This window comes from Falco biarmicus, chromosome 7, assembly GCF_023638135.1.
Source record: "Falco biarmicus isolate bFalBia1 chromosome 7, bFalBia1.pri, whole genome shotgun sequence".
NCBI lineage: Eukaryota > Metazoa > Chordata > Aves > Falconiformes > Falconidae > Falco > Falco biarmicus.
The window spans coordinates 39,146,750-39,174,220 of NC_079294.1; the positions used below are offsets into that span (position 1 = coordinate 39,146,750).

At 45.4% G+C, this 27,471-nt stretch overlaps 1 protein-coding gene across 1 annotated transcript; it reads right to left on the minus strand.

Moving 5' to 3' along the window:
• Positions 1-5,228: 5,228 nt before the first annotated feature.
• Positions 5,229-27,471, minus strand: GCH1 (GTP cyclohydrolase 1). Its single transcript, XM_056346002.1, has 6 exons — positions 27,092-27,471; positions 14,676-14,785; positions 12,391-12,446; positions 9,264-9,295; positions 8,184-8,268; positions 5,229-7,621 (listed from the first exon to the last, which is right to left on the minus strand). The coding sequence occupies exons 1-6, from the start codon at positions 27,381-27,383 to the stop codon at positions 7,495-7,497; spliced, it is 702 nt and encodes a 233-aa protein (XP_056201977.1). The 5' UTR covers positions 27,384-27,471; the 3' UTR covers positions 5,229-7,494.

The window sequence follows — 27,471 nt, forward strand, 5'->3', positions numbered from 1 at the left end:
CATGGATGCAGGGTGTCCCCATCTCTGTGGGTCACGGGGCCTGGCACGGGATCAGAATGGATACCCTCTATCTATATAGCTACGTATGTCCACGCGGGCAGAGGTTCTGCAGCCTTAAGAAGACGAAGCCACCTCTCTGCATCTCCCAGCAAGGTGTCTGGTGATGGGTGCTTAAATTAACCTAGCAACAGCATCGATCCACCCCTGTGCAGTTTGGGGGAGAGGGTCCCAGAGCTGTGCTGGCTGCTGTGGAGCCATTGGCACCAAGGAAGGGAGCAGTCAGAGAAGGACGGACTGTGGCTTCCCCACAGGCAAAGCTGAGGCCGGCAGTGGTGCTCTGGGCAGGCAGCAGAGCCGTGCTTACAGCCTGCGAGTGCCTGGAAGAGCAAAGCAGCATTTTCCCTCTTTTCTCTAAGAAAACATCCCACTGACCAAGCCTGGTCAGAAGAGAAATTGCCCAGCTCCACCAGAATTCCCACTTCTCTACAGAAAATAGATTTTTTTGGCCAATTTTAAATAATAATTTAAAAAAAAAAAATCATCCTGGCAGGTTAGCCCCTGCTTTTTGACAAACCAGCTCCATCCCCATCCCTGCAAAGAGGTGTTGCAGGCAGGTGTTTGCTCCCCAGGGTGGCATCATCCAGGAGCAGGATGCAGCAGAGGGGCTGGGTGCCCCTCTCCCACCCCCCATACCCCCAGCCTGGCATCGGGGTGACCACCTGGTCTCCCTGAAAAGCCTTTCCAGCTTCCATGAGAGCTCTTGCTCCTCTCCTGCGGCAAGCAGAGCTCAGAGCCGGGCTCAGCAGAGGGAGCCACAGACTGTGTGTCCCCGGGCAGCGGCCGCAGAGGCTGGGACCCAGCCCGGCCCCTTTCCCCTCTCCCCGCATCACTGACCTTGAGCATCACCCAGCCGCAGCCTGGCCACTTCCAAAGCCCCTGCCAGATCCCCCTCCTGCTGCTGCTGCCTCCCTACAAAAACCTTTCCCCTCACAGGACCCCAGCCTGGTGGGGCTGGAAGGGACCTCTGGAGCTCACCCAGCCCAACCCCCTGCTCAAGCAGGGTCTCCTAGAGCGGGCTGCACAGCCCAGGCGGGTTTGGATGTCTCCAGAGAAGGAGACCCCACCGCCTCTCTGGGCGGCCCGGCCCAGCGCTCCGGCACCCTCACGGTAAAGACGTTTTTCCTCACATTCAGGTGGAACTCCCCGTGTTGCAGCGTGTGCCCGTTGCCCCTTGTCCTGTCACTGGGCACCACTGAGAAGAGCCTGGCTCCGTCCCTAAGATATTTGTAGGCATTGATGAGATCCCCTCTCAGTCTTCTCAAGGTTCAACAGGTCCTTCTCATTCTCTCTTCCAGCTGCACCCATTTCCCTCCCAGTTTATCTCCCCAGGTGACGAGCAATGGAGATAAGCCCAGACCTGAGGGGCACCCGCTCGCAGCTATGCTGATTTGGGTCCTGGTAGGAAGCATTTACACAGTGCTGAGGGCTGTCACCCTACACAACTTTAAAAACAAACAGAGATCCTAAATGTACCCTGGGAGTATATTATGAAGGGGAAACCAATGGGAATGATGTTTACGTATTCCAATAACCTATCTATAAGCCACACAACCTGCAATAATGCTGGCTAGAGTGGAAAATGCATGCAAAGGATGAGCCCTTGCTCTCTGCAGGAGATAAAAATAATAGGTAAAAACAAATTTACCATTTGTTTTACCTTCAAGATACCCCCCTTGGCTAATCTGCTCATAACAATGTTGCTAATGTTGGATGCTGATAACGTTAATTATACAGGAAAAAAATTTTGCTTTCTTCCTATGCATCAATGCGCTACAGCATGTCCTGGCTGGAGTGGCGGCCGTCACCTCCTCCACCCACCCCCACAGCTCTCCATCAGCTTGGTGCACGGCTGCTGCAGGTGTTACAGGACAAGGGAGCTAAAGAAATGCTGTATGGTGAGATACAGCTTCTCCGGGGGAACAGCAGGATGCCGAGAGGGTGTATGAGCACTGATGGCCAGGGCAGGACGGAGTGGAGCCATGAACATCCCCCATAGCACCCGGTAAGGGGTTCCCCAGGTCACACGTGAAGGTTGGGTGGTGGGCACCCACCCCAGCAATGCTCCTTTGGTGGCATTCATCCATCTCAGGGAAAAGAAGTACCACTGTTGTTTGCCTTAGCACTTCTAGAATAGTTTACAGGCCTGTGTAGCTCAGCCACCCGCTCTTAGGTGGATTTTTAACCTTTGCTTTACTGTTGCAATCTCAGTATGGAGCAGCAAAGCAAACAGGTAACGTGGCACCGTCCACTCTGCCCGAACTGCCCCTGCAAAGCTCCAACACCAAAACAACAATGCAAAGTTGTTCAAAAAAGATCAATTCCTCAGGATTGTGTTTTTGGGGTTATTTTAGCAACATTTCTTCGAATACTTGTGATACATTTCCTGTCCCTTTTAACAGCCCAGCCCAAGACTTTTTAATTAAAAAGAGCTTTAATGTTGTATATCCTCCCACCTACTGAATCACAACTGCAACTTTAAACACAACTGGAAGGCAAAGCTTTTCATAAAGGTTATTTCCCCAAGTTCAGCAGAAGGTCTCAGCCAAAGCTCAAAGGGCACGGCTGACGGGGGGCTCTTTCCCAACACCCACAGCTCACTCGAGAGCGCAGGGGCAGAAACCAGAGGCCAGGTAATGAGCAATTTGAGCTCGTTAAGCAACTAAGAGCTGCTGGAAGGTTACGATGGCTGCATAAAGCCTCCAGGATGATTAGAGCCCTTGACTGCAGCCGCTGAAGTCAGTCAGAAGGTGGACTTTTGGCTGGAAAAAGCCTATTTTGAGTAAATGCCCAAAGGCAGGCATGAGCTCCAGTCACAAGCAATGCAGGTGGGCAGGAGATATCTGCCCAGGGTTTCCAGAAGCATTCCCACCTCCAGCAAGCTCCCAGACCAGGGCCAGCTGGGACATGCTGGCAGGGCAAGCAACCCACCAGCCAGGTCTCAGTAGGGAATTCAATCCACAGCATAAAAGGAACCAAGGCCACTTCTTCACACCACGAGATAAACAGGACTAACCACCTCTCAGGGCTCCTAGCTGAGAAAAGTTGCACGAACCAAAGGATAAACCTGCACCTAGAGGTAGAACACAAGGAGAGGACCACAGAACCTGTGCCAAGGACTCTGGATGGGCATAGCACAGGGCCTTGTTGACCGGTCACTCTGCAGCACATGTGCAGGAGATGATGGGAGACACCCAAAAGTAAACCACAGTGATAGGAAAAATGCAAAGAAGCTGCTTATACAGGGGACTCTTGAGGAAAAAAAACCTGAGAAGCAACACATACCACCAGAGGGTATCAGAAATGAATAGAGCACGTGATGAAGCACGTGGGAATCATGGTAGGCTGTGGATGGTAGGATGTCACCTTAATAACAGATTTTGGTTCTTTCACAATTTGATTTTTGCTTTCTTCTGGTTTTCCGTTTTGAGCTGTAAACACTTTCAAGCTGTAAACACTTTCAAGCTGAATATTTTTTCAGTCCAATGAAAGCAGATTTTCCCATGATCACAAAGCCAGGGAAGTTCCTTCCCAATCCCACACCTCAAAAAAAAAAAAAAAAAGCAGGGAATGGCACATTTCTTGCAGAAATGCCTGTTTTGACAAACAGGCCATTTTCCACCACAATCACCAGTTTTAATATACAACCGTGAGAAAGACAGAAGTAACTCAGCTTCATGACAAAGACTATTCTTGACAATGCTCCTGGGGCTTCCCAGGAGGGTTATTTCCCAATAGGATGGACCATTTGGAAAAAAAAACGCATGAAGGGCTGGAGGGGACTTTCATTCATTATTCCTTCTCCACTGCAGACTGCCACAGCGTTCACCCACAAAGCCACACTGTACCAGCGGATTCCCCATCGCCGCCTGCAGCCCAAAAACTTCTCTGGTTGCTTGGTTTATCATGTGCTTCAGCATAGCGAAGTAGGTAAGAGATTAAAGAAGCTGTGCTGGATTTGGCTGTGATAGAGTTAATTTTCATATAGGCGTTTAACGTTATCTTTTTTCTCTCCTTTTCTCATCCGGGCAGCAGAAAAGCCAGGGCCAACACAGGCTGATGAGGGCTCCTGCCAGAGGTTGGCAGCTTGCAGGTGGTCACACTCACCTGTTGGTGCAGTTATAGAATCATAGACTGGGTTGGGTTGGAAGGGACCTTAAAGATCACCTAGTTCCAACCCCCAGCCACGGGCAGGGACACCTTCCACCAGACCAGGTTGCTCCAAGCTCCATCCAGCCTGGCCCCGAGCACTTGGAAGTCACAGCTCCAACCACAGCACAGACACCGCCTGCCCCTTCAAACCGCCTGGCAACACTGGAGAGCAAACATTAAGTGTAAAAGGGCTACAAAGGGACTTCCCCAGCACACACAGGCAGAGCCTGCTTTGCTTCTGGTGACTCGGGGTGATGAGACCCAACAGGGTGGCTGAATGCTGTCCCTGGGTGTACAAGCACAGCCACACACAGCCCACACAGCCCCTCTTCCCTCTACACTACCTGTCGGCTACAATGCTCCCCAGGAGTCTGGGATCTGTAGAGTTTAATTTTTTTCCCTGAATCTCAGCAATACCTGCATCCTGCGAGGCCAGCAGAGAGGCTGGACGGCAGCAGGAGCCTTGAAGACAGCCTCGCTCCCTGAAAGAGCAGTGCAGCTTCTGCCAGCACAGGCTGAGCTCATTGCTATGCGTGGTACACCGTGGGGAGACCCAACCAAGACTTCAGCTTTGAGGTCTCTTGTTGCACCTGCATCACACCTGCTGTTAGGATATATCTGTTCAGGCAATTTGAACATTTGGCCACAAACCAGGTATTTCCTCAGTGAAGTGTGATGAGGCATCCAGAAGTGCCCAAGAGGGCTACAAGCCCACGCGAGGCTCGATAAATTCAGCAGCCACTCCACAGCAGTCACTGCCTCCCACCTTCCCTGCCCCAACAGATTTGCCAATGATTCCTCTGGCAACAAGGTAAGTAGTGACAGAAGAAGGTGACACCGTACCTCATGGGTTTTTTGCTGCCCAGTCAAACAACTCATCTGGGGACAACAGCAATCCAACATCTCATCATAGGCTTGGAGCACCTGCTAGCATAGAAACAACCCCCACCCAAGGAGACGGAGCTTGTGCCACCTCCTTGTGCGATGCCATCACCTACAAGTCACCAAGGATGCTACCATTCCAAAGGATAATACTGTGCTTTAATATTTTAGAGACAATGGACTTTTGTGGTACAACAGCAGGCTGTACGTACTATACATATATACACACTGGGTGTAGTTAAAGCTCATGTATTTGAACAATACTAATGTTCAAAAAAATGCACCAAGTCTTACAACGACAAAAAAAAAGGCGAACAAAATCCAAGGCCACAAGTATAGAGAGGTATGTTTTAAGGACTACAGGTCGCATGGAAATAAAAAAAAACAGTGGTGGTGCAATGTGAACTTTATCCTGAACAGAGATAAGTGGTTAAAACACAACCTTTTCATTACCTCAGGAGCAAGACAGTCTTTTACAGAGACTTTTTACTTTCCAAACTAAATAGGCAAAGAGAAACAAATGTACTAGTGCAGTCACCAAATTCTCCTTCCAGTTGTTGAGCTAAAAAGAGAAAGAGTTTTACTCTTTTTTTTTTTTTCAGGCAAGAAAGATTTAAGGCTTTTCAGCTGGATATTTGAAACATATACTGAACTGAAAAGGTCTGCTCTCAATCATTTAAGGAAAACAAATGCCATAGAGTTAGTGTATTTTATAAATGTGTACCACACAGCTTGTTTACACTAGCAGACAAACACTGCTATAGCACCTAAACTCTACAGAATCCAGAACGGAGGATAAAAGATTTTTCCAATAATGCTGTTAAGGTCAAGGTAAAATGAGTATTATTAAACACATGAGGTGGTTGTTCTTGGAAGTCCTTTAGGCCCAATGGAAATTTGCCAGAACTTAATTTTCATTTCATTTCCAACATGGGTTGAGGCAAGAGACAGGAATGTTGGTAAGATCCAGCTTGCCAGACCAGGAACTGCCTTTTAGGTTAGCATACAGAACATCTTGGATTCATATTCGCCAAAGCAGATACGACTGTGGGAACATGCATTGTGGGCATCTGACACCCTGGCTGACATTTTATTTTTTAAGTTTTGCCTCCTGTGCTTAGTTTGAGAAGGGTGGTTTTCATTTGTATCTCATGTTTTCCCAATTAAGAGTTACAAAACACCCATTAAAATTGTAACAAAGTATAAGAAGTTCAGTCAAGTCCAGCCGACTGAAACTTTTTGTACCAATACTGCCACATACAGAGGTTGCTACATAAACAGAAAAATGTGGTTTAATTAATTTTGATGGCCCTGGAAATGCTTTTCTCAATTGCTCTTATGAAATAAGTTGTTGTCATTTCAGGTTACTTTGCCCTGAAACGACCTGCCATCAGGCAGGAGGGGTACAATGTGCTGTGTTCAGGATTTCAGTGCTCACCCCTTTGGTCCAAAATTTATGAGACAAGTCTTTAAATGCTTGAAGAGAAGTCTTCCATTTTCAGATTATGACTAGTTTTAGCTTCTCTGTCTAACCCATGGAAATCCAAGGGAAGCTCAAAATAATAAATACCATTAAAAACCTCTTTGGATATTTTAGCACTTTGCAGACAGAATCTGGGGTTTTTCTCCTCCCCCCGTAAGTTTGCTTAAAAATAGCAAGAAATTGACAGTGAAAGTGGTCAGACATTCTGAGGCACAGCAAAAAAGGTGCATAAACCCCTTTACATTGAGATAAAACAGTGTCCCAAATAATTTAGAAGCTAATTCCTTGCATGTTAGGAGGCTAGGAAAAATGTGTTTTAAATTTCTCAAACAAAAAAAACCCACCCACAATCAAAAAAAGGAGCATTAATACTAGCAAGAATATAAAACACCACCAGAGGTAACATCTCAAAGAGGTATAACATATATATCTAGATACTTAAACAGCCACTGTAGGACTTGTAATAAAATACAGTCAGAGAGAATTCAGGACCATCCTTTTCAGCAGCAGTACAGTATCTGCAGCGTAAGTGGTCCTACAAAGGATCCACAGACTTGCAGGTGTTTCTTGTGCTGCTCCATATTTATTCTAATAAACATAATTATTTCCATAAATATCCATTTCACTCCCAAGCCCCACTTCTCTCTCAACACCAGCATATTCTGCATTGTGGGTTGAAAAACATTTCCAAAACCCTACTTGTAGCTTGTAATCCTGTGACATCAGCATCATTGGAAATCCAGGAGGAGCCTACCTCATCATTACATTTTTCATTTGCCATCAGAAGTCTCTTACTTCACAAAGACTATGACAACAATTCACAACAATTTAGTTTAAAAGTGAGATGTAGGAACAAGTAAGAACAGACAGCGACACTGGACAGAACAATCTCCAGAGTGCATTTAGAGAATAACACAGTTTCAGCTCCTGATGAGTGTCAAGAATTCTTCACGGGTCTTTGGATCTTCCCGGAATACCCCCAACATTGTGCTGGTTACTGTTTTACTGTTCATTTTCTGTACCCCACGCATTACCATACACATATGCCTAGAAGAAATGGGAGGGGAATCAGTAAGTCAGGCATACTCAAAAGAAAAAAGTAATCCCACAAGGAGAGACCTTTCTTACACGGTCATGTTAAATTCTGGGGAAATAACAAAACCTCCATATCCAGAATGCACAACTATCAGCAGTACCTCAGCTGTCCTCTACAGAAAATAAAGTCAAATTCCCAGCCCCTGAGCACTGTCTTCTCTCCTGTGATCCTAGGAAAATCCCACCTTTCCAATGTGCACTCTGATCACAGGGACATGCCTGTTGCTAGTCCCAAGCTTTGCTCTACTTGAGCAAGTAGAAGGTGCCCTGAGGCACAGACCCAGCGCAACTGGGACGGCTGACCGCACAGCCAGTTGCCACATCTCTGCAGCGGTTCAGGTATGTCCTCAACTTTCACATGGCTCCAACCCCCAGGCCATTTCGCTTCACACTCTGCCTCAAACAAGCATGACAGCCACCACAGCCAAAGAGGCAACACACAACAGCTCTGTAGCACACAGCTGGAGTTACACCCAGCCTATACACTACCTCAGAACAGCTCAGAGTAACTTACGTAGCTTCAATAACCACTCCAACTCCAGCAGGCTGTAAGGCTTCTGTGATAGCTATTGCAATTTGTTTGGTAAGGCGCTCCTGGACTGAAAGAACAACAGAGTTCAGTCAGGATTAAATCTGACTAGCATCAATGCACCACCACTATCTGGATAGCGATATATTACATCCTCACTTCCAAGTGTGCCTGTTCCCCACCACCCACACAAGTACTGCTCTTCCTAAGTAAATTTTATTAGTACCAAATCACATCTTATGTTTTGTACCCTGGAACAGACCTTTTATTTACTTGTTTATATTGGGAGTCACTTTGCATTACCCCTTTGCAGGAATTGCATTACCATGATTTGTTGTAACAGCTCTTACATTTCCTATTATGCAGTTACATTTTCTTCCTTCTCTATTTTCTTTCAGTTTTTATGTATTTGTTCACTGGCTTTACTGCTGCATTATTCATTCCCTACACACAGTTTCTCTTTTTAAGGAAAGGAAATGGAGATTAAAAAAAAAAAAATGAGCAAATTTAGAGACTCTATTGTCCTGCAAAGCTTTACTTCCTGCAGCTCTAGCACCCTGTCTTCACCAATCTGACACCTAAAGGTCGCCAAGATTTTTGTCGCCAAGAACAGGCGAAATTTAACTGCAGGACAATGAGAGCAGACTGAGCCAAACCCAAGGCTTCAGGTCGTGCAACTTCCTCCACTTCTCAGGGGCTGCAGGCAGGCAGCTCTCGCTTTGTTTCTTCAGATAAGAAATCTTGAAGGTATCTCTCAAATTATCTGCAGGAGACTTCATCTCCAGCAGCATCCAACTGGTTTAGTTATTCCTGGCAGCTGTATCTTGTAGCACATTTATCCTCCGAATCCGTTACTGCCTACATCTATTTTCATAGGCTGATGTTACCCTTCACTTGTAAGGCAGAGGCTAAGTAAGATGACAGACGAGAAACATCTCTTCAAGAAGAGTGGTTTTCTTCACACTAAACTTTGCATAGCTACAGTCCACCCACAATTAATTATCAGTACCCTGAGCTGGCTAGCAAAGAAGTGCATGCAACAAACCCAGAAATTCATCTGTTCACCTTGTAATCTTCTACTGTATATTTCCACGATCCTAAAGGAGAAAGAAAAAAAGACAATGCTTAGTTATTCCCATCTGACCATTGTCTGATCTTCACCATTGACTCGACACTATCAAATATGCTGGTGTTAAGGGTGTCATTTGATCACCCTGTACTGATCTGCAGCCTTCCTGGAAATCCATGCAACATCACGCTGCTCCTCTGCCCCTGGCTGGCAGTGCTCAAAGAATTCCCCTACCACATCACTGCGTTTAGGGACCGGTTTCCCCTACCTGCAAGCCCAGAGACTATTTCAGGGGCAAACCCAGCAATTCTCCCTAAAGCTGCTTCTGTGGGCTGTTACTTCTGAATTACTTGTACCACCACCCACCTGCATCCCATGGTTGCAAGGGAATCCATGCCCAAAGACTCCCTGAAAACTAATCCTCAAACAGAGGTCAGACTACCTCCTTTTGCTTCAACCTAAACCAAATGCTGTTTAAGGACAGTTCAGATACTGAGATTCCCAGAAGGTTACTGAAATTGAGCAAGAGATGTTTTGAATTCTTGCATTTTAACCACAAATCCAACTAAGAACAATGAGACTGAATTGTCTTTATTTAAAACAGACACCCTCCACCCATATATCACACCATCCTTCACATTTCAATGCGGGGATCACCTTAATGCTCTCCTCAAATATTACTTCAAATTTAAGCCACTTGTGGGGCAACGCAAGTGATACTACCATCATTTATCACCATAATACTATAATCCACACGTTTAAGAAAAGTCTTACAACTGCTCTGACTCAATCGGTTATTCATGCCAACCTCAAATGCTTAATTACACGTCAAGTGGTCACGTAAAGAAGCTGCTATAGAAAGCTTCAATATCCGTCTGGTCAGACTAGACAAAAAACAGACACCGGCTGGCAGCCTGAGGCATTAGTTACAAGGAACATTTCTAACAACGAGACTTGTCTGCTGTTTCGGGAAGAGAATTATATGCAGAAAGTGCCCTTCAGAAATGAAATGGTTGTGTTACAGCTATTCTAAACAAAGCAACATAATTTTTAGATTAAATATATAGATTGGAAACAAGCTGATGCTGAGGTACTGCTACACCGGTGTTGCACATAAGTAGTCCTATAAGGATGTTTACATAAACACAGTTATTTGCCTTATCATTTTCGAGCCTGAGCTTGAAGTCCAAAGAAAGATCTTTGTTTACAGAATACAGGTCATCCACAACTACAGAAACTCACCACATTAGACTAATCCTATTATGAAAGATTAGGCCTACAGTACCAACAGCCTCATAAATCTTTGTTTGAACACTGGTTGCATTATATAGGGCACAAAAGGGAAGCACTATTTGGCCCACCAATCTCTTTATAGTAAGCACTCAAAAGCGAGTGAGAATCCAGAACATTTTGTTACACACGAATCTAAGCTTTTCATTATTGCAATATATGGGAGTTTTACCCTGACTTGAAAAAAGAGGCAAGATACAGCCTTTCAAGCACAACACAGGAAACCTTGCATATATTCATGCATATTCCTACATGGAGAATAAAGAGTAGGGAAACTGTACACTTTTAGCACCATGTTGCCACTTGCATTAAAAAAAAAAAAAAATATCACTGGATAGTTTTGAGCTCCTTTTTACATCTGCAATTCAGAGGTAACTAGAAACCAGAGCAAACACAAATCAACTGATGAGTATTTCCAATGTGATGCTCAATTCTGCATTCAAGCCCTGCAGAAATGAAAGCAAGTGCTAAAGACAGTCTCTTCAGGAAGGATGTTCGCCTTCAGAAATCCAACTTACGAAAAACAAAACAAACCACACCACTTAAAAAGATCCAGCCACACCAGCCAACACAAGACAAGCCCCTGAACTGCCACACAGACATCCCCAAGCATAAGCAGCTACAGAAGGCAGTGTCTTTCACCCAGCAACTGCAGTGCTGGCATCTCAGAACCTCATCCTACAATTTCAAGCAGTTAGGTGCAGCCACAGAAAACACGTAGGAAAAGTTAAACGTTGAACTGCCTGTTTCAGCCTTCTAATCAGAGCAAAGTCCACTCCTATAAGCACTGCTAAAAGACATGAAGATGGCCTCCCTGTAATATGAGGTTAACGTTAATAAAGATGTGACCTCCAAGGGCCCTTCCACTTCCAAATGAAATTCACTGTTGTGCAAGCAGAGCACAGAACAGAGCTGACTTTAAAAGCATTGTAGTGCTGTATCCTACACATTTCTTACCTGCTAAGAAAACCCAGCAGGCATGCAGATTTACAAGGCTAATTCTCATTCGTATTATTGGAACTACAGCAAGATTAACAGACATATCAGGGAAAGCGTAAGAAAAACCTATGTGGTCTTTCTGTACTGCAGCCAATTTTTCAGATTCATTTCTCAAGAGAGACCCTTCCCAATAAGCCATAAGCTGCTTATTGAAGGGATCTACCATCCCCTTCCTCACCAGAACTAGAAAGCGTCACTTCCTAACAAGATTCAGTGCAACAACTGATCCAAGAGCACTTGGTGAGGAAAAAGCTGTTTTACATAACAAATGGATTTCTCAAGTGTATCATAATTGCTTTGTTTCTTAGGCTGAACCTTATCTATAAAATCTGCCCCACAGCTCTCAGCAGGTCTCAAGCGAAAGAAAGAAATGCCAAATTTATCTGAAGAGTCAGCTCACAGATGAAAGCTTTAGATTCTGTTTCTCTCCATAGACTGTGTTCATCTACAGTTTGGAAGTTGCAGATTTTTGTTCTTGTCGGTCAAAATACACACAAGTGAGAAACAGCTAGAGATCCCCGTGGGTTTTTGTGGCCAGCCTGCCATAGACCATGCCTCTTGCTTCAGTGCTCCCTGGAGACACTAATGCTTTGAATGAACATACAGAAGCGTTACAGCTCTACTACAGTGAACTGGTGTCAGTTCATACAGAGCTCTAAGACTTATCTGTCCTCTCCACAGAAAGCATAATGCCAAGGATTGGTCTAAATCCAAATCTAGGACACAAAGTGGACTGAGCTTTAGAGGGGGACCAGATTAGAAAGATTAGCACAGTTAGCACAGCTTGGAATCCTTTTTACAAATTAGTATCACTTTCATTACGTTAACACTTACCTAGCAAGCTTGCTGAGGCCAAGTACTTGTTTGTTAGGAAGATAGCCAATATGTACCTAGACAGAGGAGAACAAACCATTAACAGAATCAAACCCACACTTCCAAATGCATATGAAACTCATGCATAGAGAATGAGATGTGCGTTTGCCCCAGAACTAAGTCTGGAACAGTCCAGAAGTCTTAGCATGTGGGAGGAACATGCCACCATGCAAGCCTGAAAAATTGTGGAGCTAAGAGACTGTAAACGCCTGGTGAGGTCAGTGTCCTGGTGAAGAACAGGTAAGTTTTCTGAGGGGGAGAAAAATCACAACTCTTCAAGTCAAGGCTTATGTTCCAAGTCTCAGGAATGCTACAGAGTACTACTACATTTGGGTACAAAAAGCAGTCTATTACTCAGCACAGCACTATTTGTCTAAAATAAACACGCTTTTCCTTCACGACCTAAAATGGATTTAGGGAGTAGGAAGGAGAAGGGACAGTACTTCCAGGGAAAGTTCTGATGGCAAGAAGTACTTAGCCACTAAAATCAGGCTGCACTTATTGATTTTTTTTTTCTGCTTTGGTAATACCATAGATCACTGTATGATTAAGTCAACTTCCATCCTGCTCGAATATGGATTTGTTAGTGAACACATATTTGCACTAAGTTGGAGTAATTCTTTAGTAGAAAAGTGCTCAGATACGAAGGTGGGGGAAAGGCATTCAGCTTCTTGTTTCAGAAAGCAACACAGGCTACCGAACTCAAGTGGGTTTACAGTTATAATATGTTATAAACCAGCATCTGTGTCACTGTACCGGAGACTTGAAAAATTAGCCAAGATACAGTAGGGGAGTGTCAGTGTAGGATTCTGTCTTAGCACTTTGCCTAGAGGCCCCCTCTCAGAATCCTGTATTGCTGTACCTGCAGTTAGAGGTACCACAGTACACCTAATTATTGGCTAACTTGCTCATTCCTATCACTTCTGTTGGGTAATCAACCCCACTGACACTTTTCAGACACAAAACATTTCAAAGTGAGAGATATAACTTAGAAATAAGCGTTGAATCCTGTTCCCCACAGAGTACTTTTGCAAATTTCTTTATTTCATTTAAGATAGTACTGCAAATACAAGACCTACTGGTCAGTATTTGCAGCCTGTTTGATATACCCAACAGAAGAATGGTTAGTCTGAGAATATTTAGAGGCATACCAAGTCATTTACCAGACCATTATACGAGCAGGACCAATTCGGTGTTTGCGAGGAGATTTCTCCAAACCACACAGGCTAAACAGCTAGATGTAAAAAGAATGCATACATTGCCACAGGAGTAATGAAGAGAATATAAACAGTACATGTAACCAAGAATAACAGGCAAAATAGAAAGCTTGCACAGAAAAGTTACCTTGTCTTCCAATATAAAATACTAACAGTAAGAAAAGAAAGCAGATGAAATTGAGTTGACTCAAGTAAATAAACAGCTAGTTTCTGTTTGGATATTTTATTTTGAGGAGACAGTTTACTTGGAACATACGTGGTACTGATCAAGTTTTACAGACAACAAAATCACTTGCTACTCTCTGGCCTGTGAATACTTTACAGTAGAACAGATGGGTCAGAATAAGCTCCATCCTTCTATGCTGGTAGGGGAGCAAAGAGGCTGAGATGTGCCGAAAGGACTACCCACTCTGAACTCTTCACCATATTTACAGTGGTTAACTTGAGAATTTTTATTTTCTTTTCAAAGTTGTTGAAATTGTGATGCCAACACCCTCCGAAACACCAGCCCCTTTCATGGGAGTCCCAACGTAAGCAGCCCCCTGCTAGTCAGTTCTGACCACCCTCTCCCTGACAGGGTTTGCTTATTTCAGACAGGGCCATTAATCAAAAGTTTGTTCCACTCACGGGGGGTTCCCGAGATGAATGTGCACTAGATAGCTCCGAGCCAGAAGCTAAATCCATGACAGAGCCGGCGTGCAGGGTGAGCTGGTTTAATATCAAGATGTCTGCCCTCAAGGCTTGCTGCTGCTTCACAAAGAAGAGCTTTGATATGAAATGTCAGAAACCATTAGATTACTTAGACTACGAAAGGTTTAGTGTTGTATTTTAGGAGCTTAAATCCAAACAAAACTCACATTAAGGAGGTCTTCCTTATTTGTATTCTGAAAATTAACTTCTAGAATCACAGCCGTAAGCAGCAAATACTTATAGCTTTAAAAGCTTTGTTGCTACTGCTACAAAGTCTTTTACATGTACTTTAGGTCTTTTATCGTGTATTCCCACATTTGTTTTGTGAAGAAGAGTTACCTTTCCAACAAATGGAACGAGGTGATGCTCACACAATGAGAACATGTCTATGTCCTTCACAATTACCATCTCATCATGGTCTTCATCAAAGATGGCGTCATTCAAAACATCTGAAATTAAACATTTGCATTAAAAAAAATAATAAATGCACAAGCATGGGAGGTTCTTCCAGCCAGTATTTGAGAAAGTTTATAGCAAGAGCATAGCCCTCTCAGAACTACAGAGTTTAGGGTTAAGATATGGGAGGCAAGTAAGGAATAACACAACAAGTATGCTTTGGTTTGCATACAATCATACAGTTGCCACAATACTATGTCAGACTACCTACGTGCTACACCAGGAGTCAGCCTAGAACATTTTATCTAAATAATAGTTCGAGCCCAGGTTAGAATGAGTCTAGTCTTTGCAGAATTAACATGACGTCTTAAGAACAGTTAAAAGTACAGCTGATAAAGCAAGTGCTGAGGAGGAGAGCACATCTCATAGTGGGCTTCCATTAGCATTTCCACATACCACAAGTGAAGCTGAGCCTGAGGTTTTAGAAAAGCTAAGCAGTCACAGTGGTTTCTTCAAACACTTCAGCGCCAGCCTCACTATCCTCAAGAAGGCTTTGCACACAAATAAGATACTGTTATTTCACCCTGAAGCACACCAGCCAGCAGCTGTTCAGGTGTGTACAAAAGTTGAAGAGACAGCTCTGTATCCACAGATCAAGGAGAGATTTGCTGTCCTGAACTGAAAGCAGGTATGTATATGCATACTCTGGTCTAACTCTGCACCTCAGAGTTAACAGAGGGTTGAGGTGAAGAAACCCTCAAAGATAGAAGGAAGAGACAGCTCAGTAAGAAAAGGAACATGGATTGTGACACTTTGCTATCCTCAGAGCTCAGCAGAACAGATCCTCAGTCGATTTTCCAGATTTAGCGGTCCCCCAATGAGTGCCCAAGCAATCCTGGCATAGTTTACAGCAGATCACTATAGTCTCCATCCAGATTGCAGGCAGCTGGACCATGCCCGGAGAGGTTAAATGTAGAACAATCTCAAATTAAGAGACCAAAGCTTCTGAAGGACAAGAGAGAAGAGCTGTATAACAGGGTAGGGGAAGAGAACAGCAAGAGAGAACTAGCTCTACACAGAAAGCCTGATAATCAAAACATGGAACTCCGCAAAAAAAGTTAACTTGAAGCCACAATGACTTCCAGTTACTTTCAGGAACCGGAGTCACATACACCATAGCTAGAAGGGGAACAAGGGTGTTGAGGCACTGCCCTGCTTCATCCACTGTGGAGCTTAGCACCTGCAGTGGTGATTACACAAATCTAATAGTTGTGTCTGCTCTTCTTGCCTTTATGCCTTCCCCTGACATGCACGTACACCTAATGGCCACCATCTGTTGTCGATAACGTATCATCATCATGGAGCATTTTAATTTCCTGCTTGCTATCAGCACTACACAGGTAACCCTGGAAACTGTGTGCAAGATGTTCTGCCTGCGACGCATGTTCTTTCCTGAGAATAGCTGGCAACCTGCAAGACAGCAAGGCTGAACCCCAGAGGCTTTTGATCAGGTCAGAGAGCAGGAGCAGGGGCCATGAAAGAGGCCAGGAAACAACTCTGTAAAGGCACGTGATTTTGTTCCTTGTATTTTAGAGTCTAGTTTACACCAAACACTGCTGGAGAGGATTTTGATTACATGGGAAGCATCACACAGTTGTATAACTACAGATCCAGTCAGGAATAGCCAGAGCAGGCTCAGAGGCGAGGGAAGGGGAGACAGAGCAGCCACCTGGGTCCATAGCTCCCTCTCGGTGCACTCTGCAGACTCTGTGCCATTTCTTCAGCGGAAAGGCAAACAGTGGTTTCACAAAACCTGCTACTATGCCCAGTGTTATTAAAGCAGAATCCAAACAGATCCACGAAGCATCTCCAGAGTGACTATTGCTGTTATTAGACCACCAGCTTGGCTCACGCCAGCCTTGCCAGGAGCGTATCAGAGCCCGATGTTAGATATAGATTTACGTCAGCACACTCGCAAAGCAGACTGCTCAGAACAGTCAAAAACAGCCATATTCTCATTAAGAGTCACGGCAACATGCGACACGGCGTAAGGCCAAAGCTACAACAAAAGATGCTTCAGCCACAAAGTCTCATATACATGTACATATATATGCACATACACACTTGTAAATCCATAAAATATATACTAACAGACCCTTAGAAACTTCATCTAAGGAACCTAATTATTTGGAATGCTAAAGAGCCACACTGTATTGTGCAGACGGACGTTAAGCCCTATTTTAAAGTTGGGAGAAAAAGAAGGTTAAGTGACCTGTGAAGGCACAGGCAACTTCAGGAATAATAAAATTATTTTTATATTTATTTAGAATATTTAATATTCAGGAATAATAAAATTATCCTTCTTGCATATCTCCTCTTAGCCTAGAGCCCAGCATCACAGGAGTCTGGGCAATGCCCCTCACAGCCAAGAGAGCTTTAGAGGTGTGTGAGCAAATAGACCCATGCATCAAGAATACAACCACAGCTGTGGGATTGCTTCCCACTTCTCATTTATACAGGTCCTGCCAATTTTGCACCTTAGATTTATTTACTATCAGCAGCAACTTGCAGCCAGATCACAGATGATACCTGCTCAGCCGCATAACCTCTGCAGCTGTGCCTGTAGCAAGGTGTGCTGATTTTAAGTCAGCACCAGTTACTCCTTGAGAAGGAAGGCCAGAGCCCATAAAGGAAGAAACCAGATTAGTGTTAGCCCCTCCAGTAACCCCTTCACAAGTGCCAAATGATACAGGGGGATAAAGGTAAAACAAAACATGAGATTGAAGGGTGCTACCCAAGTAAATGGCCACAGTGTTGAGAGCCCCAGTCACCCCATCATGCTCCAGTCCCACTTGCTCTGCTGAAAATAGGCATAGCTTGAAGCCTGCCTATCCCTACACCTCCCGCTTTGAAATCCAAGCGTTATGCTGACAAAACAGTTAGGTAAAAGTAGCTGTAAGATGCTGTGCTATGTCCCACTGCAGCAATTGTTTTCGGTAATTACACAGGAGGGACTTGTTTGGCAAAGACTCAAACACTTTGTGCAGGGAGGCAGTACCATTTTATCTAACTTTGTCTGCCTTCCATTATTATTCTTTTTCAGTCATTCAGTTTGCAACGGCATCAAATAGGGCTCCAACAAGTCCAGCCTGCATCCTGGAGACACAGCGGAGCTGGGAGGACAGAAGGGGAAACGGGGCCTCCGACTAACCAGGCCAGAGGCAAAGCAGGCGAAAAACTCATGCCTCTTTTCCTGTTCTTTCATCCTACCCGCTAGGGCATGCTGCCTGCTTTGCTAGCTTAATTTCAGTTTCCTCATTTGGAGGCCCCAAAACTTTTACTCTTGCCACCCAGGGCAAGGTCTAGAAGTCATGTTGTCCCTGCCCAGGCACGTCCCAGTTCACAGAGCAACATGGCTGTTACACTGGCTGTATCTCTCAGCTGTAAATTCCTCACCTGCCCTTCTAATACAACAGCATCTTTTCCATTCCCTCCTGTGACACCAAGATCTTCAAAGCAAAGGCATAGAAGTCAACAGGGCTTTCAGAGGGAAAGAGAGCTAGAAGTAGTAAATATTACTAGCTTGGTTTCCTGACAAAGGCAGGCCCCTTCAGCTCAGATGGGCTCCTCCTCAACAGGCTACTTTTTCTTAATACAAAAAAGAAATTCTTCCTCTCAAAGGAGGTAACACTTTTACTCCCTCCAAGTACCATCTACATGCTAGTAGAACAGGACTAGCATCTCCTCCACTAGCAAGATGGGCATATTCATTACATCACCCCTTGGCCTGCCAGAGCCATACCTCCCCTCACTCTGCTTTTATTAGGCACAGCTGTGCCCAAGTGCTGCCACCCAGCCCTGTCTATATGCTAAAGGAGACTGCAAATAACACCATTTTCATTCTCCGCTACCCCAGAAAAGTCAAGAGAATTTACTGCTTAAGTCCTTAAGCCTAGACACATCACGTTAATGAAAACCTAAGATTTGAATTAAAATACATGGCTGAGGAGGAAAGGAACAAGAACAAACATTTCATGTACAACTGGGGTGCTCTCCAGATTATTCCAGCGGATTTTTCCTTCAGCCCAGGGTTCAAGTCCTGCTGTAGAAGCTTCAGTGGGCTCTAAAACTGAACAGTCGCTTCCCACGGCAAGTTAACTCCTGAAAGAACAGAATTAAATTTTCCCCCCTTTATCTTCAGAAAGAGTTGATAAAAGCAAAAATCAGAATTAGATGTAGACAAAATGAGAAAGACCTTTCAGGATTTTGCGTCAGAGCTAAGCAAAAAGACCTGTTGCTATAGAAACTATTTGCATGGCTTTAATGTGACACAAGAAAGCAAAAGCACCTCTGGCAACCAAAGAAGCTAAAGCCCACCCAGCATATGGTGAAGGGAATGAAGGGTGGCAGCACTGTGCAGAGCAGCAATGCATCAGCTTCACAGCACTTCAGATGTCCCATTTTTAGTATGCCTGGGACAAAGGAGACTGAAGTGATATAGATTGTTCTCACTATGAGTTAAAGTACTTCCCCATGGTGCTAATTTACCTCACTGCTCCACTTCAGAGAGCAATCAGACTGAGGATTCCTCAGTGTCAACAGGGTGACAGCAGCCTCAGAGATTCCACAATACTGTTCCTTGAGCTCATCCATCCTGGTAGAGACAATGCATATCCTGCCACCCATTACAGAGCTCCAGACCATCTTCATGACAGCCCATCTCTCTCCATAGTGACCCATAAGTCCCAGCAGACAGCCGAGGCCATTGCAGCATGGGTTCAGGCCAAGGAAGGAGGCAGACATCCTATCAGGGTGGCAGGGCAAGTCACACCACACTGATACCCATTAGTTTGAACAAACTGAAGTACGGGTTAAGGTCAGGTACTTCCCAGGAACACAGAGTTACACCAAAACCAACGGCAGGGGAGCTTGCATGAGCCAGGAACAGGTAATGGTTTGGCAGCTACTCCAGAACAGCACTGCCACAAGCCAGAGATGAAAGGCCAACCCTTCACTAAGGCAGAATCAACTGGGATATGCTGGCAGATACCTTTAACCGTCTTTCTAAAGAAGTTCCTCTGAAGACAGAGGTAACTGATAGCAGGAGACATGACCTAACAACTGAACGCGTGGCAGGGAAACCACGAGACTACAGGGTCAGAATTAAATCTGGAAGGAAATTTCTGTAAAAACCTTTCAGTTGCTACTGGGTAAGCAGTAAGAATCAAAACCAATTTTTTTTATTTATTTATCCATGTGATGACACCATGTGTAACTGCAGTTAGAGAAAATATTCCGGACAAGAAACAAGAAAATGATTGCAGCCTTACAGTATTAAAAAGGTACCAGGAATTTATTATTTATATAGAGAAGAGAATCAGGCTATAAAAACACTCAATCATACAGAGTTTGTACTGCTGCAGAAAAGTTAATTGCTTCAGGTTGCTAAGTCCAGGTACACCATTTGCTTCAAGAACTCTTGAAGTGCTCTAGAAAGAGACACAGCCTAAGATACCAGATTATTATTTAAATGGGCAATAGATTTCAAAAGCTGCAGGGAAAATTAAACATGCACTATGTGGCTTCCTTGCCACAACGTACCTTCCTAACAGGAAACAAGAGAAATACCAGGCACAGAAGAATTTACAAGTTTGGCTAATATTTCAGATTTCACCACTGCCACACCAAAGCACTGAAAACAGACATTCAACTTCAGATAGGAACAGTTGTTTCCAAAGCAAAGCTTAATTCCTCAGTTACCTGAGGAGAGGTGAACCAGAGGTGTAATTTAAGGCACTTTCCATAGAAGCAAAGATGGAAGGAAAGTATTATTGCTATTCAACTAACTCTGGCCATCATTTGTACAGATCCATTTAGTTTCCTGTAAGACACTTTTCATGCTGCAGTGAGACTCGAGTCTATTCATAAAAGATCAGTTATTGAAGACTCTCAGATGAAGCTAAGATTAGGTTCTAGAAGTTGTCCTCTGCCAGGAGGTTTATTAATGTGAGGGAAAACACGGTTATGGAGATGCTCATTAAAATGCATCAGGATTGCAATAACCATTTCAATGCCTTATGTCATAGAAGGTGCTGAAAGTCCCCTCCTCCACCCTTCTTTCTGAAATTGAAACAAAGGAAAAAAAAATCAGAAGATGAAACAACACTTTGGAAAAGCAACATGAAAAGAGCAGAAGCCTTTGATATTCAAGATCCAAGAGGTTAAGATATTTAATAAATTCCCAGCAAAACCCCAAACTAACTCAGTGTTACCTGAACATTAGTGGGCAGGGGAGATCATCCTGGGAAGTCCTACAGTCCTGCTTCCCAGCAGAAATTTCACTGCACCAAGTACCTGTTTCAGCATGGTAGGCTTCACTCGTGGGGATACAGGTTGAAAAAAGAAAACCCCAAGAACCTGACTCTGAACAACCCTGTATCTCCCACTCACGGGTTCACAAGAAACAAGCCACAGCCCTACCACAATAATGGTGATGCTTAAGTTAATAGGTTAGGCTGTTGCATCTACAAGAAGCAAGAGAACCAGCAGTACCCTGTTTCCAGGAAAGAATGGAGTAACTCACCAGCTCTTGGCAAAGTGCAGTGCTGCTGATCGAACAGCCTTGTTTAAGGCACTGCCTCTCTATTTTTACATAGCAATGCTTAACACCTCTCATCCACAGCAAAGTAAGTAGGACTGGAAAAAAATATGAGGTTACACCACCACTGTCACCTGTCAAAATACCAAATCCACACAGACAAGAAGATGAAGAAAAAGAGTACTAAGGTTGCATTTTTTTTTTCACCTTTCACCGTAGGAAGAGCAACATACACAGTTCAGCAGGTGTTAATCTACAGTACGAGACCTAACTAGTTATTGGCAAAATAAAAGCTGCATCGTAGAGTCACTTAGCTTCCAGGCAAATAAAGCATACATGCAGCCTTTCAAACAGCAAATTTATCTCCTGCTCTTATTTCTAATTTTCATTTCCGTATTAAACATGGTGAAAGGACATCTGAACCTGCCAATATGTTTGAAAGTTAACACACCTACCATGAATTCTCCCAGCCTTTGTTCATCTAACAGCTACCACCATTACCAGCAAGTACACCGTTTAGTGAACATGCTGTTCCACTTAAGAGTGCTTATGTATGATAAAAACAAGTTAACTTCCTACTGCAAATGCAGGCAGCTTGTTCAGCCCTGTGCCCAGTGTTTCCTACAGGATTACACAACCTGAACCAACTCCTTTATGATTTACCTTTTGAAGCTAGCGTCCTTGGCATCCACTGTAACTGACACAGTTTCTGTAACTTACCCATTAGCTCTGCTTAGCAGGTGATTCTGAAGTCTTCAGCTTCAGTTACAAGTTAAAAAATCGCAGATGGTACTATTTCCGTTTTTTCACTTGTTTACTTGTGCTTTGTAGTATTTATGTATAGATTCACAGACAGCACCTCCGAGTATGACATCAAGCCTTTTAAGGACAGACAGATCTCTCAAGATTTAGTCTTTTGTGGCAAGCAATTGCCTGAACCAACTATAAGCATGCTAAAGGCAACTGGCTATCAACAGTCCTGCTGCGAACCTGTATTACCCAAGGGGACAGGGTACCATTTCGTAATATAATTTACTCCCAGAAGTATGAAGCTGATAGATCTGACCCTGGAAAAGAAAACACGTTCTTGGATGCTCATGCAGAAGCACTGCACAAAACTGAACAGTAAAACCCTGCTCTGCCATCCTTACAACAGAAATCTCTTAATGTATTGTAACAGCTGTTAGCCTGCACAGCTGCCCAAGTGTGAACTGCTAGCATTTTTTAATCTGGTCCCCAGGTGGATTTTATTTGAAGTCACTGGAGGCATTCTTGCTACTCCAATGTAAGTTTGATGACTAGTACTATAGAAGTAAGACAAATACATTTTGTTAAAGACAGTGGTTGGGACCTTCAGTAAAGCCAAGATTAATGAGAGGAGGCATAATCTAGAAAGAACAGAAGGAGCCAGATTTAGACATTTAGCAGGTAAACTCTACTAATGGCTCTGAAATACAATACTGACCAGCTGCAGAACACAGATAGCAAAGATGATTAACAGGTAAAGCAGGAACACTTACTTCCCACAATCAAAAACAAGCTCAGAAATACATACACAGTGGAAGCTGGAAAGCAGAATCACCTGCTACTCGCATAAATCTGAATGGAGAGAAGGGACAGAATTTAGATGTCACCTTCCCTACAACACTACAAAGTCAAGCCATGGAAAGTACAAAAATACAACCACAATCAGGTGTCATGGAAGCAAAGTGACAACACCCAGGAAAGAAGATCAAATGTCCAGCATATTTAACCATGTCCCAAATGTGTTATGTTCTCAGAGATGTGGTAACTAAAAAGATCACAGAATGGTTCAGGTTGGAAGGGACCTTTACAGGCCATCTAGTCCCAACACCCCTGCAGTGAGCAGGGACATCTGCAACTTGATCAGGTTGCTCAGAGCCCCATCCAACCTGACCTTGAATGTTTCCAGGGATGGGTCATCTACCATCTCTCCAGGCAACCTGTGCCAGTGTCTCACCACACTCAGTGTAAAAAATTTCTTCCCAATATCTAATCTATACCTGCCCTCCTTCAGTTTAAAGCCTTTCCTCCTTGTCCTGTCACTACAGACCCTACTAAAAAGTCTGTCTCCACCTTTCTTGTAAGCCCCTTTAAGTATTGAAAGGCTACGATAACATTTGCCCAGAGCCTTCTCTTCTCCAGGCCAGACAACTGCAATTCCCTCAGCCCATCTCCACAGCAGAGGGGCTCCAGCCCTCTGAGCAACTCCGTGGCCTCCTCTGGACTCGCTCCAGCAGGTCCTTGTGTTTCCTCTGCTGAGGACCCCAGACCTGGATGCAGTGCTGCAGGTGGGGTCTCCGAGTGGAATCCCTTCCCTTGACCTGCTCGTCACACCACTTTTGATGCAGCCCAGGATGTAGTTGGCTTTCTGGGCTGGCAAGCACACATTGCTGAGTCACGTCCAGCTTTTCATCCACCAACACCCCCAGGTCCTTCTCAACAAGGCTGCTCAATCCTTTCATCCCCCAGACCGTACTGATACCAGGGGTTGCTTTGACCCAGTGTGCAGAAGCTTGCACTTGGCCTCGTTGAACTTCATGAGCTTCACATGGGCCCACTTCTTGAGCCTGTCCAGGACCCTCTGGATGGCATCCCATCCTTCAGGCATGTCAACTGCACCACTCATCTCTGTGTCATCCACAAGCTTGCTGAGGGTGTTTGTTCTTTAAGTGTGAATTATCAATCAAGGCTCCAAAAGAAAAACAATACCCATCAGCTGACCCTGCGGAACCACCCATCAGCTCAGCAGCTTCCAAAAGCTTTACAGGTTCCTTAAGCCAAACTCCCCCACACTCACACCACTTGGTCTTCTCCAACGCCGCCACAGAGAACAGATTGCTGCAGGGCAGGTAAGACCATCATCCCTCACTGTACCCAAAAGCTTCCAGCAACCTGACTGCACTCAAAAGTATTTAGTGACAGGTAAATACAAGGCATCACTCAAACCACTAACCTCTGAGGGCAGTGGGCAGCATTCCAGGTAGTCAGGTAGCTTAGTTGTGCTACCAACCACGGAACCCCCACATTTTCACAGTAAGTGAGGCTCAAGTCAAGCACATTAAACACTGAAGACCTCCTGCCACTAGTGTATTTGCAAGTTTACACCCTCCAACCTTCGCTATATTTCATAATTCAGGATTTATATATTATATCATTTTTGTGTTTGTGTATGGCATTTTAATATTCCATCAAAAATGAACTGCTTTTCTCCTGCCTACCCAAGGCAGATACTCAAGCACACAAACCCAGAAGGCTGATTTTAAAGCCTGCAACTGTACTAACACTCACTACCTTGGCTCATCTTTGCCACTCTTTTCTGGTTGTACAGCCTGGCAACACTTCCACATACTAGCACAGGTTGTGAGCTTAACTAGGGCCAGCTGAGAACAAGTGCTTATTGCCACACACACTGCTTCCAGCTTTGTGTTTCTACAGTCACCACCACAGCGCTTTTAGTTAAGAAACCTTTTATGAAAAAATGGGACTTACAGCTATTGTAACTATCTGTTGTCCTCTGCCTGTTGAGGGGTAAACTTGAACACCCCAACATACACCATGTAAATCACTGCTTCGACCTCTGCCTATCCAGACAGTTCCACATAAGGAGCTGAATAAGCTGCAAAATAAAACTGCAAAAACAAGAGGTGAAGGCTGCTTTTTGTTGAGGTGGGGGGGGGTTTAGTTTTTTTGTAAAATTATTTCTTTTACAAGATAATTTATTCCTGTCTAGTTCACAGCCTGGCTAGGCAGGCAGTTGTACTAGTATAACCAAGTTAACAGCACAAGGGGAACTACAGCAGAGACAAGTAGCAGAAGCCACAGTCCCACCGCTAGCCTTGTTCCCAAAGCCTTTAGGTTTCAAGATGGATTGAAAACTCTCCCCAGAAGTTATTTCCATACCAACTTTCCCAGCCAATTCCTCATCCACTAGTTGTTTTCCTAGCTGCTGCAGACCTGCCCTTCAGCTACAGCTCTGTCTTCTGTTTGGCTAGTAAGAGTGGGAAGCCTGGAAGCTGGGCATTGTACAGGCAGCAGTGAGCAGGTAGAAAGTAAAAGGATTCCGCACCTGGCACAGGAAAGAATGTTAGTATCACAGCTTCGTTCTATTTCTCAGAAAGAAAACAAAAAAAGCAGCCCAATAGTACAGCAGCTAGCAGTGATGCTTTCTACTCTTGAATATAATTGGTATGGATATTCAGGAAGGGACAATCCAGAACTACTCTGCTTAATCCCAGAGAATCCACATTGAAGCAGAAAAAAACTATTAAAAAAACCTTAAGGGAACATGCCGCTCCACACCAAAACTGGCAGCAAGATGAGAGAGGACTAAGAGGGGCAGCAGCCTCATCCAGGTTCAGCACAGAAATCTGTGTTCAGGAACTATCACTAAAAGAAAATCCTTCTGCTAGAGACTGGCAGGATGACTGAGAGACATCCTGTGTTTTACAGCAGTAGAGACACATGCAATCCCCAAGTAAGTTATTCCCAGTAGACAAAGGCTAATTCTGTGAGACCCTGATGAAACCAACTCAAACACAGCATGCAGCGGGACTAAAAGAAGAGAGGTACAAGAACGGCCATTGCAGCCCAGAGCCCATTTCCAGATCTGAACCCGAAAACCTAGTTTGATCTGAAAGGCAAAAGAAATGCCACTCCTCTAGGGAGAAGCTAGGACACAATGCTGGCACACAACTATGAGCTGGTCACGAATAAGTTAATGCTGGAAGTTACACTCAATCTGATTTCAGAAGAGCCAACAGCTGGGAAGTGAAACAGAAACTAAACACAAAGCCAACCTTGAAGCTGAAGCACAGTGCATTCCGAAGAGGCTCTGATGCGTATGCAGGAGCTCCCTGATGCCAGCCATCGGCACAGTTCAGCCTCTTCATTCAACCGCAACACACCAGCGCGGTTCTGGGGCAGGCTCAACACACCAGCGCTGTACTCCGGAGAGCGGAACATGATCGGCTCCTTCTGAGTCACATTTGAAGATCTTGGCCGACAGCATTTGCATCCCTCATGCACTGACAGGAACTTGCCTTTTACTGGGGAATTCCTCAGCTTACCAAGCCCTTTTTTACTGTTTGTACTGGGTACAGCCTTTAGTGGAAAGGCTAAGAGGAAAAATGGATGGAAAACCTAAATTTTCAAGTAGGATTCACCCTGCACTGGAAGGGAAAACTCCGGAGTTGCTGGCGGTGAGAACAAATCCCACCCAGTCCCTCCCCTCCTGCCCGCAGCCAGCAAGGGGAGAAGACCCGAGGCGCCCCCCCGCACCCACTCTGGCTCCTGGGGCCCTGAGGCGCGGCAGGGGTCTCCCTAACCTCCTCATCTCGCTTCCCCAAGTTTCATTCCTACCTTTGAAGAAGCTCACCCCAACAAAAGCACCGGCGGGGCAGGCCCTTGGCCGGGCACACGCAACCGGCCCGGCGCCGCTCACGGCCCGCGGGGGCTGAGGGAGCCGCGCACCGCCCCGGGGGGAAGCGACGCCGCCGCCCCAGCCGGGAGCGCTGAAGTTTATGACAGAATGCGAACGCTACCGGCGCGGACTTGAAACAAAAAGAAATGGGGGGAAGGAGGGTGCGAAGAGACCCCAGGTGCCGCCAGGCCACCCCGCTGGGGACTCACTGGCGGGGGGCACCGGAGGGGCGGCGCGGCGGCAGGGCAGGGGCGGTGGCCGTTTAAGCTAGCAGCGAAGCCCCCCCGGCCCGGAGCCCCCCCGGGCAGCGCTCCCTACCCGAGATGGTCTCCTGGTAGCCCTTGGTGAAGAACTGCATGGCGGTGGCGGCCCTCCAGGGCGTCTTCAGCAGCCCCTGCCGCTCGGGGTCCTCGCCCAGCGAGCGCAGGATGGTGGTGTAGGCGGCCGCCAGGCTGGGCAGGCTCAGCTCGTTGTCCTCCTCGCTGCGGGGCCGCTCGCCCCGCCAGCCGTTCCCGCTGCCGCCGGGGGGGACGCGCGGCGTCTCGGCGCCCGCGGAGGGCGGCGGCCTCTCGGGCCGCGCGTACCCGTTACAGCTCCGCGCCGCCTCCATCGGGCGCCGGCAGGGCCCGGCCGGGCCGCCGCCGTGCGGGCAGCACGCTGTGCCGGAGCCCGTCGCCCTCCGCCCCGCCCCCTCACCC